Source organism: Sciurus carolinensis, chromosome 11 (genome assembly GCF_902686445.1).
Source record: "Sciurus carolinensis chromosome 11, mSciCar1.2, whole genome shotgun sequence".
NCBI classification, from domain to species: domain Eukaryota; kingdom Metazoa; phylum Chordata; class Mammalia; order Rodentia; family Sciuridae; genus Sciurus; species Sciurus carolinensis.
In genome coordinates this window covers 71,619,608-71,634,098 of record NC_062223.1, presented here as the reverse complement: position 1 = coordinate 71,634,098, position 14,491 = coordinate 71,619,608, and the positions used below count along the sequence as shown (strand labels likewise).

Here is a 14,491-nt window from a genome sequence, read left to right as displayed (position 1 = left end):
TAGTACATTAAAAGAAAAATAAAATCACAATAGTTTCCATAGGATAGAAAAAAGGTGAATTTTTATTACACTGTATGAACATGTCATGAAATTTTTGATACTTGATATAAAACCCTAAGAAACATTGTATAAGGAAGGAATGTTATAGAAAAATCACTTAGATGAGTTTAAGTAAATCTTAATAAAAATATTAGCAATTCGATTCTTGCAATATTTTAAGGTAATGTACTATGAACAAGTAGGTTTATCCCAAGAATGCATAGGTGCTTTAACATCCATAATTGTTCAGAGTGATCTAGCACTATAGGAAAGTGGGGGAGAATTTCAGAGCTATCACAATGCTTTTGAAAAATAATTTGAAAACAAAGTGTTAAAATTTTGGAAAGTAGGAATAAAATTGAATGTTTTTATCTGATACAGAATTCCTAAAAAAACTATAGTAATCCTGACACCCAGAGCTCACTCATTTTTGCTGGGTTGTTCATCAAAGAGAATCAGCAGAAGTTGTTTAAGAACATAACGTCCTGAAATAGAAATAAGAATCAGAGTTAACAAGAGACTAATTGAAATACTCACAGGGAAAAATTGAGGAATGCTTGACTATAGGGAGTTTCTCAAAGCCCTGAAATATTCCTGAGAAGCTAGAACGCTGCACATGTACATCTCTATTAAAATGCCCCATCTTTCCTACGTACATACATGAATGCACTGCCAGTGAAATTCCACATGAGGTACAACTGCAAAATTGGGATCCTATTTAGAATGTCATACACTCTAAGTATAATATGTCAAAGTACACTCTGCTGTCGTGTATGTCTAAAAAGAAGAAATAAAAAATAAACAAGTAAAATGCCCATAAAAGACCTAATTGATCACCTGTGACTGATTTTAAAGAAATGATATTAAAATATAGAATGTGATTCATTCTACAAGAAAATATATGATACATCAAGAAATTTCTCATTCTCTGTGGCGTGCTAGACCCGGGGCCCAGGGTTACGCCACCTGCATCCAAGATGGTGACTGGCAGAGAGCCAAAGGGCATGCTGAATGCACCTTGAGAAAAACAGGAAGCGTTCACCATTGGCTGTATGACAATTAGTTCAGCCGCTTAGCGCGTGGACGGATATATCTTACATGTATGCTTGAGCTCCTGATCACTTGACCTTTCATAGGATTGGATGGACATATCTGATTACAATTGCTTATGCAGGGACCTGCTTATATATTGAGGGTGTTATCCAAATAAAGCGGAAGTTGCTTCATGAACTTCTGAAGTGTACGTGTCGTTTGTCCCGCTGGTCGGCAGCAAGGGGCAAGTGGTGGCCCGTACGGGGAATGGTGAGCGCTCAGGTAAGTAATAAAGAAGAAAATTTTTCACTAGCACAGTCAACTAGCAGTCAACTAGCAGGTTTCCCTATTTGAGGAAAAGGTAGCCTTAAGGTTTAATGGAAGTTTCCCTTAGTGAGGGAATGTAACGAAAGGCTGTCCCAAGAGACAGCAAAGGACGTCCTGTAGTAAATGAATATGTGTAAGGTGTTATTTGTGTTACCTTTTCTTGTTTGGTTTCTGTTTGTTGTTGTTGTGGCGATATGGACATTAGTTCATTTTTGTCTGACTTCCAAAAAAACCAAAATTTCAAGAACAGTTAAGAGAAGGGGAAAAAATATTAGAAACTGTAAACGAAGAACAATCAAGTCGAGCTTCTGAAAGAGAAAGTAAATGTTCAGACTCAGAACAGGGATGTGACTCTGAAGAACAGGAGCTATCTGAGACAGAGCTAGAAAAGAAGTTCTCTCAGTGGCATTTAGCTCCTACCGCACCACGCCCTCCGGCGTATAATCCAGGTCACCACTCTTTTTCATGTTGTAGGGGCGCATGTACTTGCTGCACAGGGGCAGCCCCCAGACAGTGGGCTGAGGTAGAATCTTGATCAGTGTTCCCAATATTCCTGGTAACACCAATATTCATAATAAAAAAGAAATCAGGAAAATGGAGGCTATTACATGACCAAAGAGCAGTAAATTCTATAATGGAGCCCATGGGACCTATTCATTTAGGATTACCTACTTTATCGACTATCCCAGTTAATTGGCCCTCCATTATAATTGAAATAAAAGATTGCTACTTTTCCATTCTGTTACATCCCTCAGACACCAAAAGGTTTGCATTTACTGTGCCCTCACTTAATGATAGCTCTCCTAATAAAAGATATGAATGGATAGTCCTCCCACAAGGCATGGCCAACAGCCCCACTATGTGTCAAATATATGTAGGCAAGGTTATTGAACCCATACGCCTAGAAAACCCTCAACTTTTAATCTGTCATTATGTGGATGATATTTTGCTAGCTCATAAGGAAAAACCTGTCTTAGAGCAATGTTATAATTCCTTACTAAAGTCACTGGAAAGATGGGGCTTACATATTGCCATTGATAAAGTACAAATGACAGACACCAAAAACTTCCTGGGATCTATCATAAATGCAACTATGGTTAAACCCATAAAAATTACCGTTCGGGTGGACAAACTTAGAACTTTAAACGATTTTCAAAAACTTTTGGGTGATATTAATTGGATTAGACCTTACCTTCATTTACCCACCTCAAGTTTGAGCCCCCTGTTTGATATTCTTAAAGGTGATTCTGACCCCCTTTCTAAGCGGGTGCTTACCCCTAAGGCTGGAACAGCTCTCAAGCTTGTTGAAACAGCTATAGAAAAGGTTCGTCTTGATCGTATTGACCTAGCTAAGCCTTTATCATTCATTGTCTTGGCCACAAATAAGTTACCCACAGGAGTGTTTTGGCAAAAGGGTCCTATTCTATAGGTTCACATGAATTATGCTCCTAACAAGGTCTTATCCTTATTTACTGAAACTGTGGCAGAATTAATCCTTAAGGTGTTAAAAGTATCCCTTTCCACCTTTGATCACATCCCTCAACAATCACTACTCCATATACTACTGATCAGATACAATATCTTATTAATAATTCAAATTCATGGGCTATAGTCTTTACTAGTATTTCTGCTGTGTTTGCCATCTGATCCTCTTCTCCAATTTTGGAGTCAACATCCTATAATTTTTCCTAAAGTTACCCAAAAAGAACCTATTATAGGAGCTACCCTCATATTTACTGATGGATCAAAAAATGGTACTGGTGCTATTACTATAGATAATATTACAGAAACATTGCTGCTTAATACTCTATCTGCACAACAAACAGAACTATTAGTAGCTATAGAAGTATTCAAAACCCACCATGAGCCTTTTAACCTATTCTCTCATAGCAAATACGTTGTTAATGCTATTCAAAATTTAGAATTAACTGGTCTGATTTCTCTCACCTCCACTATTACTAAATATTTACAATGCTTACAAATCTTATCTGGGACAGAAAAGATCCTTTATTTATTGGGCATGTTCGGGCTCATACTGACCTTCCAGGTCCTCTAAGTTTACACAATGATTTAACAGACATGGCCACCAGAGACCCACACATCTTTAAAACGCTTGAAAATGCAAAATCTTTTCATTCCAAATTTCATGTAAATGCTTCCACTCTAGGTACATGCTATAAAATTATTAAGCCAACAGATCAGGACATAGTCAAGTCTTGTGCTAAATGTGCTACACTTATTCCTAACCCCTTCTTAGGAGTAAATCCAAAAGGGCTTCAGCCCAATCATATTTGGCAAATGGATGTAACTCATTATTCAGAATTTGGAAAACTACAATTCATTCACGTGTCTATTGATACCTTTTTAGGATTTATTATGGCCTCTGTTCATACTGGAGAAAAAAACCAAAGATGTAATAACACACTGTTTACACTCTTTCTCCATCCTGGGGGTTCCCAAACAAATTAAAACAGATAATGGTCCTGGATATACGTCCCAGGCCTTTAAACAATTTTGTTCCACCTTTGGTATTCAACATGTCGCAGGAATTCCCTATAATCCTACTGGACAAAGCATTGTTGAGCGTGCCCATTTAACGCTTAAAAACATGCTTTATAAACCAAAAGGGGGAATAGGGGCATCATACAGATCCCCAAAAGACAAATTATCTGTTGCCTTGTTCATCTTACATTTTTTAAATCTCGATTCTGAGGACCGATCGGCTGCTGACCGTCATTCAGAGCCTAATAAAAAACATCTACCTCAAGTGCTCTGGAAGGACATTCTATCGGGACAATGGAAAGGCCCGGATCCACTGTTAATCTGGACCCAAGGATCTCTTTGTGTTTTCCCACAGGACACACAATTGTCAATTTGGGTGCCGGAGGGATTGGTCAAGGCTTCAACAGAGACTCAAAAACAGGAAGAAGATGAGGAGGCTTCTCCCGCTGATGGTGTTGGCGATTTCTCACCAAGTTAATGGAGGAGACTTGCATGAACTATGGGGGATAGTAAAGACATGGCCCTATCCTATACCCCTTACCAACTCTTCTATTCTATATCCTCCTATTTTTACAACAATTGGCCACATTTCTCCAGTCCACTGTTCAATGGGGAAAAGAATGGTTTGGGTTTTTGTCCATGGGAGGTTTATTGTGTGCTGTATCTGTTCTGTGCATATAGTGTTTATACACAATGCGTATACATCGGCGCAGAGAAACAGCCATTATTCGCCAAGCTTTCATTGTAATTGATGCTGGCTTATCCCCCCCAAGTCTGGTTAAATATGCTGGACGGGTAGTCAAAGATGGGTAAGATTCATGGGGAGCTCATACTGACCTAAGACAGGAAATGAGGGGTAGAGCCTCATTGTCCGATGAAGAGTAAGGATGTGGCTCCATCCTGGACAACCTAAGACAGGCACGGTCTCTTTTATAAACAGAAAGGGGGAGATGTGGCGGGTGAGACCCGGGGACCAGGGTTACGCCACATGCATCCAAGATGGCGACTGGCAGAGAGCCAAAGGGCATGTTGAATGCACCTTGAGAAAAACAGGAAGTGTTTACCATTGGCTGTATGACAATTAAGTTCAGCCGCCTAGCGCGTGGACAGATATATCGTACATGTATGCTTGAGCTCGTGATTGCTTGACCTTTAATAGGATTGGATGCACATATCTGATTACAATTGCTTATGCATGACACTGCTTATATATTGAGGGTGTTATCCGAATAAAGCCAAGTTGCTTCATGAACTTCTGAAGTGTACGTGTCATTTGTCCTGCTGGTCAGCGGCAAGCGGCAACTATCTCTCTGTCTCTCTCTCTCTCTCTCTCTCACACACACACACACACACACACACACACACTCACACACACACAGAGGTACAGATACAAACTTAGTGGATTTTACTGTTACATTTCAAAATGTCCATTTTTTTTAATAAAAAAATGAACAATATTTCTTTTGAATATTGATGCAAACTCCTCAAGAAAATGCTAGCTACTAGCAAACACATCCAACTGCACACTGTAGGATTATATACCATAATCAAGTAGGAATGCAAGAGGAGTTCAACACAGAAAAATCAATTAATGCTATACATCATGTTGATAGAACAAAGGGAAAATTATCTCAGTTGATGCAGAAAAAGCATTTGACAAAATTCAACACCTTTTCATGATAAAAAAAACCTCAACAAAATAAAAATGCAAGAAAAATTCTCTTACAAATATTATTTATGAAAAAGTCAGAGCTTGTATTATACACAATGGAGAATACTCAAGGGAAAAAGTAAACTTTGTCTTTAAGTTCAGGAAGAAGACAAATATACTTGCTTTCACCACTGCTATTTGACATTGCAATGAATTTTTTTTTTTTTTTTTTTGGACCAGGGATTGAACCCAGGGCACTTAACCACTAAGCAATATCCTAATAATATATATATATTTCTTTATATTTTATATTTTATATTGAGACAGAATCTTGCTAAGTTTCTTAGGATCTCACTAAATTGTTGAGACTGCCTTTGAACTGGCAATCCTCCTGCCTCAGTCTCCTGAGTCACTGTGATTACAGGCATTCACCACTACTCCCAGCTGTGTAATTTCTGGCCACACAAATTAGATAAGATAAAGAAAGAAGAGTCATTCAAGTCATAAAGAAAGGAGTAAACTGTCTTAATTTGCAGGTGACAAAAACTTAGAATTAGAAAATTATAAAAAATAAATTAGTTAATTTAAAATTCAATAAAGTAACACAATACAATATTAACATGCAGAAATCTGTTGTATTTCTATACACCAGTCATGTAAATTTCAAAACTGAAATTAAGAAAACATTTTCATGTACAATAACATTAAAAATTGTAAAACAATTAGAGACGAGTTTAACCACAGAAATGTAAGATATGTGCACTGAAAACTACAAAACATCACTGGAAAGACATTTTGTATTCATAGACTTGGAGGCAATATTGTTAGGATAGCAATTTTCCCCAGAGTGATTCTATATAAAATGTATACTCACTCCCCAAATGTCAAAGTTGTTTTGTTTTTCTTCTTGCAGAATGATCCTGAAATTTACATGAAAGAGCATGAAAGGGCAAAGTCCTTGAAGAGCTAAAATAATTTGAAAATTTAAAAAAAATTTATAGGAATCACTGTTTCAAAACATCCTCTAAATCTACAGTACTCAAAAAGTGTGATTCTGGCAATTCATAATAGTCAAGCTATGGAATCAAGTAGGTGCCCTTCAACAGGTGAATGGATGAAGAAAATGTGGTATATATACACAATGGAGTATTACTCAACCATAAAGAAGAATGAAATGATGACTTTTACTGGTAAATGGATGGAACTGGAGACTATGATGCTAAGTGAAATAAGCCCATCTCAAAAAGTCAAAAGAGAAATATTTTCTCTGATATGCAGAAGTTACTCTAAAATAAGAAGAGAGGAAGTAAAGAAAGAGAGAAAGTGAAAGGAAAAAAATGAGGATCCAACAAAATAGAAGGACCATCAGGAGAGTAGATGAAGGGATTGATGGGAAGGTAGGAGGAATGCAATAAGGGAAGAACAGTGGAATGAATCTGACCCAACTTTCTATGCACATATACAAATATACGACAGTGGATCTCACCATCATATATATCCACAAGGCACCAATTAAAAAACTATATAAATGCCAGGCACAGTGCACATGCCTGTAATTCCATGGCTCAGGAGGCTGAGGCAGGAGAATCAGGAGTTCAGAGTCAATGGTGCCATGATCATTCATGGGAAGAAAGGATAATCTCATCAACAAATGACACCAATACAGCTGGATAGCTCACACTACATGCAAAAATTAAATTAAACTAGATTAAGACCTAAACATAACTACAATAATAAAACTCTTAGGATAAATTATAGGAATAAATCTTCATGACCTCAGATTTGGCTTCTTAAATGGGACTACAAAAATGAAGCCATTAAATAAATAAGTTGGATTTCATCAGAGTCAAGTATGTTTGCAATTCAGATAATGCTATCAAAAGAGTGAAAACAAAATCAGTAGCTAAATTATTGAAAAGTCATATATCTGATAAGGACCCAAGAGCCAGAATATATAAAGAACTCTTACAATTCAGCAATGTAAAATAAACAACTCAATCAAATAGGAACAAAAGTCTTCACTACACATTTTTTTTGACAAAGTCCAAAAGTCTTTATTGAAAAACTCCTAAAGCAAATCAGATACACAGATAGTCATTCCTCTACTTGATAAAATACCTCTTTGAAAAAATCATAGATAACATCATTCTTAACAGTAAAAAACTGAATTGTTTCCCTTTAAAATTAGAAAAAAGAAAAAGATGCCAACTTTGCTCATTCCTTTTCAATATTGTACTGAAAGCTCTATCCAGTGGAATAAGGAGTAAAACAACAGGAAAAGGAAAGGAGAAAGTGGAAAAGGAAAACTAAAAGAAGTTCAGGCTGGAAAGAAAAATAGTCTTAATTTTGTCACCTATAATGATTATCTATGCAGAAAATCTAATAAAATCTACAAAATCACTCAGAGAACCTATAGATGTGTTCAACAAAATTGCAGTGTACAAGATAAATGTAGAAAGACTCAGTTGCATTTCCAAATAGAGACAACAAACAATTGGATATTGAAATAAAAATTGCCAATTAAAATAATATCAAAAATGAAACATTTGGACATAAATCTGTGACACAGTGAAAACTACAAAAAATTGCTGAGAGAAATCAAAGAAGGCTGGAATAAATAGACATCGCATTCATCTATCAGAAGACTCATGTCAATTTTCTGCATTGATCTACAGAATGAACTCATTCCAAGTCAAAATCATAACAAATATCTTTTCTGCAACAATTGACTGATTCTAGAAATCATATGAAAATTTAAATAATCTAGAGTAGCAAATTAATAGTCAATGACCTTGAAAAATATACAAAAACACATTTGAAGAACTTAAACAGACTCTAAGACCTATTACACATATAGCTATAATTATAAACACAGTGTTGTGTTCCTGCTAATATGGACTAATAAACAAATAGACCAGAAAATAGAGTACGGAAATAGAGCTAATTATAAATTGCCAATTGATTTTCATTTCTTTAAAGAAGATATAAAAATGTCCAACATCGTTAGTCATTAGGTAAATGCAAATCTGAAACCCAGCGAGATACCACTAGGAAACCATTAGGATTGCTGCAGGTTTAAAAGTTGGAAAATGACACATCTTAGGATGTGGGTGTGGAGGGCCTTAGACATTGTAAGAATGTAAATTTGTGCAGTCTTTATGGAAAACAATTTGGTGTTTCCTCAGAGAGTGAAGGAGAATTATGAGAAGACCCCAGATTCCATCCTTATGTGTATATCCAAAAGACATGGAAACAGGAGAACAAATAAAGCTTGTGCAAACAGTATTTATAGAAACACTGTTTGTGATAGCCAAATTTGAAACAACCCAAATATCCATCCACTGATGAATATATAAACAGAATATGATTTAATCACACAATGGAATACTACCTACGCATTAAAAGGGATGAAATACTGCTACATGCTATAATATGTATGCAATCTGAAACTATTAGGCTAAGTGAAAGAAGTCACACACAAAAGGCTACATATTACATGACTCTATTTATATGAACCATCCACAAAAAGCTGATAGAGAAAATTCACAGAAGCAGACTGCAGAGTATTGGTTCTCAGGAGATGAAAGGAGGGAGGAAGGGGTAATGACCACACAGTAGATATAGTTCTTACTCTTAGAGTATTCAAAACTTCCTAGAACTAAATATCAGCAATAATTGCAAAAGACAAAAGAGTTCAGTAAATTGTAAATTTTTAAATAGTAAATTATATAGCATAAGCATTTTGTGAAAATAAAAAGAAACAGAACGGGTTATGTAAATGTCCAACAGGGCCCAAAGGATTATTCCAAGTAGTACATAGACAGACTGAAGTTTCAGAAAGGAGAGCAGAAGATAAAATGGGTTCTGTCATAAATATTATGTGCAATAACAAGAACTGACAGTTGTCCAAGTCAGGGTCCGAATGTTCAGATTTCCCTGAAGGCTCTCTTATCTGATGTAATGACAAGGGGGAATTACTATTCACTTGAACAGAAGATGCTCAGGCACCTGGAGACTTCATTACTAATCTTCCACCCTGTCAACACACACACACACACACACACACACACACACACACACACACATTTTTACTAACATCTCTGAAGGTGCACTGTTGATCTTTTTAGAACCATACATATACACAAACCAAAGGCACAGTTGTTACATGACTCCCTGAGACAGAGGAGGAAATCTTGGTAAGTGTTTGCAGTGTATGTTTAGACCTGGAATTTGGACTCACAAAAATTGAATCAAGACCTAGTGTACTGTGTTAGGGAGTGAAATATCACATATTTGTCATCTAGGGATAGAGAAGGAATAAGTTGGGAAGAAGTAGGGGAATTAGATACTTGATGGGCACCTAAAATATTTCAGACATATATGACCTCATTTACCTCACCCAATAATACTGCAGATAGTACTATGCTAATTTCTATATAAAACCAAAACTCAGAAAATGATGTAACTTACATAAAATTGGAAGGACAAGAACAGAATTAGGACTCTATCCCGTGCCTCAGTGCCACACATTAAAACTCTATGTTTTGCTCCTTCTTTCTACACATATTGCCTTTATGGACATAGAGTGAATGATATTCAACTTGATTTTGAAAAGCCATAGTAGGCAAAGGATAGAGGAATGAGCTTGAAGTCTTTGTAGTTAGATGGCTGCACACACACTCTACTAAAGAAAAGGATGCAGTCTGGTGATCAGCTGCTGGTGTCTCTTCAGTCTTCATGCTTCAAAGGGATTAGACTGAACCCAAACTTGATTATGGGGAGATCTAAATTTATGACTGAATGCAGGGCCCCAGGTGAAGCATGAGGTAAAGAGCTTAGACACAGCAATGAAAAATGAAAGCCTTGTAACTAAATGAGCAAATGTAGAGTAAAGAATTTGACTTTGGGGGCTGGGGATATAGCTCAGTTGGTATTGTGCTTGCCCTGCATGCACAAGGCCCTGGGTTCAACAACAACAACAACAACAACAGCAACAAAGAATTTTGTTTGCCCTCAAGACGTCCGACCTTTGCTCTTGGCTTCTGGTTGTAATGTACACCATACTTGTTAGGAGTGTCTTTGTTTTAAGTGGGGACTGGAAATACCAGGTCTTAGGCTAGGGGCTAACCATGCCAGAAAGATCAAGAGAAGGACTTGGAGTGGAGGTTTTTGATCATGTGGCATCAGTCAACCTGGATAGGTGCATCAACATGCATAATATAATACTCTCCTCCACTCACTCTCTCCTCTCTCTCTCTCTCTCTCTCGCTTTTCAACAGTACTAGGGATTTAACCTAGGATTGCTCTACCACTGAGCTACATACAGCCTTTCTTATTATTTACCTTGAAACAGGGTTTAACCAAGTTATCCAAGTTGGCCTTGAACTTGCAATCCTCCTGCCTCAACCTCCTGAGTTTTGGGGATTATAGGCATGAGCCATCACACTCAGCAATATTTACTTTTAAAAACCTGGATGCTAATGTGTGAATTTGTTTCTCGATTCTCAAATTTGTCCCATTATAGCTTTATAGAAAGTCTCAAAACCCAGTAGTGTAAATTGACAGAATAACTCTCCTGTGAGGAAGTTGTGTCTATTCTAGATCCTTCACTCTCCTCAGACCTTACTTTTATTTCTATCACTGCCTCCATTAGCAAGTATTGCACAGACAGATCCAAATCAATGTCACATAGCCTAGTTCCAAACTGTTTTCAAATCTTGACTCTTCGGCTTACAATCTTCCAAACAAATGGAAATTTAATAACTTTATCAAAAGTTTTCTTTTCCATAAAACCAGATACTAGTAGTATTTTGTGTCAGGGAATTGTGGGGGGAACTAAATGAGATGACACATATAAATAATTTTAGATACAATGTCTGAAAAATAATACATATTTCAAATTAAACATAGCTATTATTATTATGGTAGTGATTATCATCATGTTTCTTATCTCCTTATAATGCTCTTTTCTTGAAGAAGAGGGGAGTAATTACATTTCTTTTCTCTGAGCCCATAATCTTAGAAGACCTGTGGTGTTAGCTTCTACTTAGTTGCTCATCCTTTCCCACTTTTGGTACAAATAAGGAGTGTCACTGGAATTATGATGGAGAGTGGAAGGAAAGGAAAATAATCAAAGGCCTTTAGAGAGACATTCCTATTATCAGTCCTCTGTTTGAAGCCTCTTTTTGTTTTGGATTTTGTAGAGTTCTATGAGGTCTGGAGACACTGCCCAAGGGGAACCGCCAGCCACCTTTAAAACCGTGGTTGCCCTGAGCCTGCAGAAGAATGTCTTCTCCCAATGCCTCTGAGCCCCACCCTTCCTCATTCCTTCTCTTGGGAATTCCGGGATTGGAGGCTGTACAGGTCTGGCTTGGCTTTCCCTTCTGCGTTGTGTACCTGACAGCTCTCGTGGGAAACCTTATCATTCTGTTTGTGATCTGGACTGATCCTGGACTCCACCAACCCATGTTCTACTTTCTGGCCATGCTGTCGGCGATCGACCTGAGTCTCTCTACCACTACCATCCCCAGGATGCTGGGCATCTTCTGGTTCAACCTTCAGGAGCTGTGCTTTGGGTGCTGTGTGGCTCAAGTCTTTTTTGTCCACTTTTTCACAGTCATGGAGAGCATTGTACTTCTGGCCATGGGCTTCGATCGCTATGTGGCTATTTGTAACCCTCTCAGGTACAACACAATCCTCACCAACAGAATCATTGGGGTGATTGCTGCGGCCGGGGTTCTAAGAAGCTTGTGTATGATTGCACCCATCGTTTTTCTCCTCCTGAGGCTGCCTTACTGTGGGCGTAGAATCATCCCTCATACCTACTGTGAGCACATGGGAGTGGCACGTCTGGCTTGTGCCAGCATCAGTGCCAATGTCTATTATGGTCTAGGGAATATTTCTATCTTGTTCCTGGATGTGCTTCTTATCATTATCTCCTATGCTAAGATTTTACGTGCTGTCTTCCACCTTCCTTCCCACGATGCCCGCCTGAAGGCTCTCAACACCTGCAGCTCCCATACCTGTGTCATCTTAGCCTTCTTTGGCCCAGCTCTTTTCTCCTTCCTCACGCACCGCTTTGGTCATAACATCCCCCAGTATATCCATATCCTCCTGGCTAATCTCTATGTAGTCATTCCCCCTGCCCTCAACCCAATCATTTATGGCATCAGAACCAAGCAGATCCAGGAGCAGGTCAAGAGTCTCTTTGCTAAAAAAGATTGCACAAGAGGTAGCTTGTTCATGTTATTGAACTTACAATAATACCTAAAAGAATGCAATGTATGATAAAAATTAATAAAGAAATCTTTTTATCAAATTCATCTTCAATTTTATACATCTAATATATACATAAATACCTATGTAGGAAATATTGACCATTATTGGAGACATGTGTGCTTGTGTATGTGAGTACATCGTCTCTAAGGAGTCCTAACACAGGATATGCCGTACAAGAGTTAGTTTCAAGGAGGAGCACTTGTGTTCATTGAGGGAAGAACTTACTGTTAGAACTATCTGGCTATAGATCTCTTTAAAGTAGTAACACAATTTCCTTCAGAGTGATATTCAGTTAGAGGCCATGTGGTCCTGACAGGAGAACTGGTATTGGGTAATGATAATGCACATGAAGAGGAGGAATAGGGAGTGAGATATGGAGGGGGGGAGTTGAGTCACACCTTACAGAGAGAACAAGAATAATTATTTATTTATTTTGTGTATTGGCGTTTAACTGGATGACTTTGAGTATGAAAATTTGTCAGAAAAAAATAAAAATACTCATGAACTTCAAAAGAAAAAAACGTGAAAAAGTGGATGGGAACAGAAAACAGATTGTAAAGAACCTTAAAAAAATTGGAGTATGGGAAAGTTAATATAAAGTATATAAAATGGTCAAACTAAATAAATAATAAATTCATGGATTTCATAAATGGCAGCAGAAAAGAGAATGTTGATTTACAATAAAAAAATTTTAAAGGAGCCAATAATTTAAGTAGAATGCTACTCAAGCAAAGAAAAGTTCAAATTGGATTTTAGAAGTTCCTATTCGCAGTTTATTCACTGATTTCTTCTCTGACATTCCTACTGATTTCTACTAATTTACATAAGACAAATATTTTTAAAATGTTACTAATGAGGATCTTCCAATTTTAGTAAGAAGAGTTAATATTGAGGTAATCATTAAAAAAACTAATGTCTGAAAAATTTTATTATCATCAATTTAATTATACATTTATCTAGTTTCATATTTTTTATTCCTTAAAGTAATGAAGTGTCAACTACCCACTTGATGTGGTCCTTTTATGTGTGGCAAAAATCTATCTGAACTTCTGATTCACGATATTATTTCATGGTTATTCATTTAAATTTATTTTAAAATAATTCAGGCATACAAAAATGTTTAGATAAGAAGAACACTAACACCAATATGTACACTTTCCAGTTTAGCTATAAAATATTACAAACATGATGAAAACACCATGGGTACCCTCCCACTATCATATTACTGTTCCTCTGTTCTTATAGATAAACTTGGTTCTGAATTTTTTCTTTTACTTCCAATACTTTTATTTTTTTCTCATTTTTTTATTTTTACAGACTGCATTTTGATTCATTGTACACAAATGGGGTACATCATTTCATTTCTATGTTTGTACACGATGTAGATTCATTCCATTCATGTAATCACACATGTGCATTGGGTAATGATGTCTGTCTCATTCCACCATCTTTCATACCCCCACCCCCTCCTCCCTCTCATTTGCTCTACATAATCTAAAGTTCCTCCATTCTTCTCTTAGAATCCATAGCCAAAACAAGAAAACTGAAGGCATTTTCAGAAATATGACAAAAAGTTAATCAAATCTTTTTCCAAAGACATAAAAAAATTTAAGATATACTCTGGCAAAAAAAAAAAAAACTGGAAACATATAGAAATAGTGC

At 36.9% G+C, this 14,491-nt stretch overlaps 1 protein-coding gene across 1 annotated transcript; it reads left to right on the top strand.

Annotated features, from left to right (window-relative positions):
- The first annotated feature begins 11,836 nt into the window (after positions 1–11,836).
- On the top strand, positions 11,837–12,814 carry LOC124959526 (olfactory receptor 52E8-like). Its single transcript, XM_047517945.1, has one exon. The coding sequence runs from the start codon at positions 11,837–11,839 to the stop codon at positions 12,812–12,814; it is 978 nt and encodes a 325-aa protein (XP_047373901.1).
- Positions 12,815–14,491: the final 1,677 nt, after the last annotated feature.

Excerpts from the sequence above, each read along its gene's own strand:
- LOC124959526 (XM_047517945.1), top strand. The coding sequence starts at position 11,837 with ATGTCTTCTCCCAATGCCTCTGAGCCCCACCCTTCCTCATTCCTTCTC.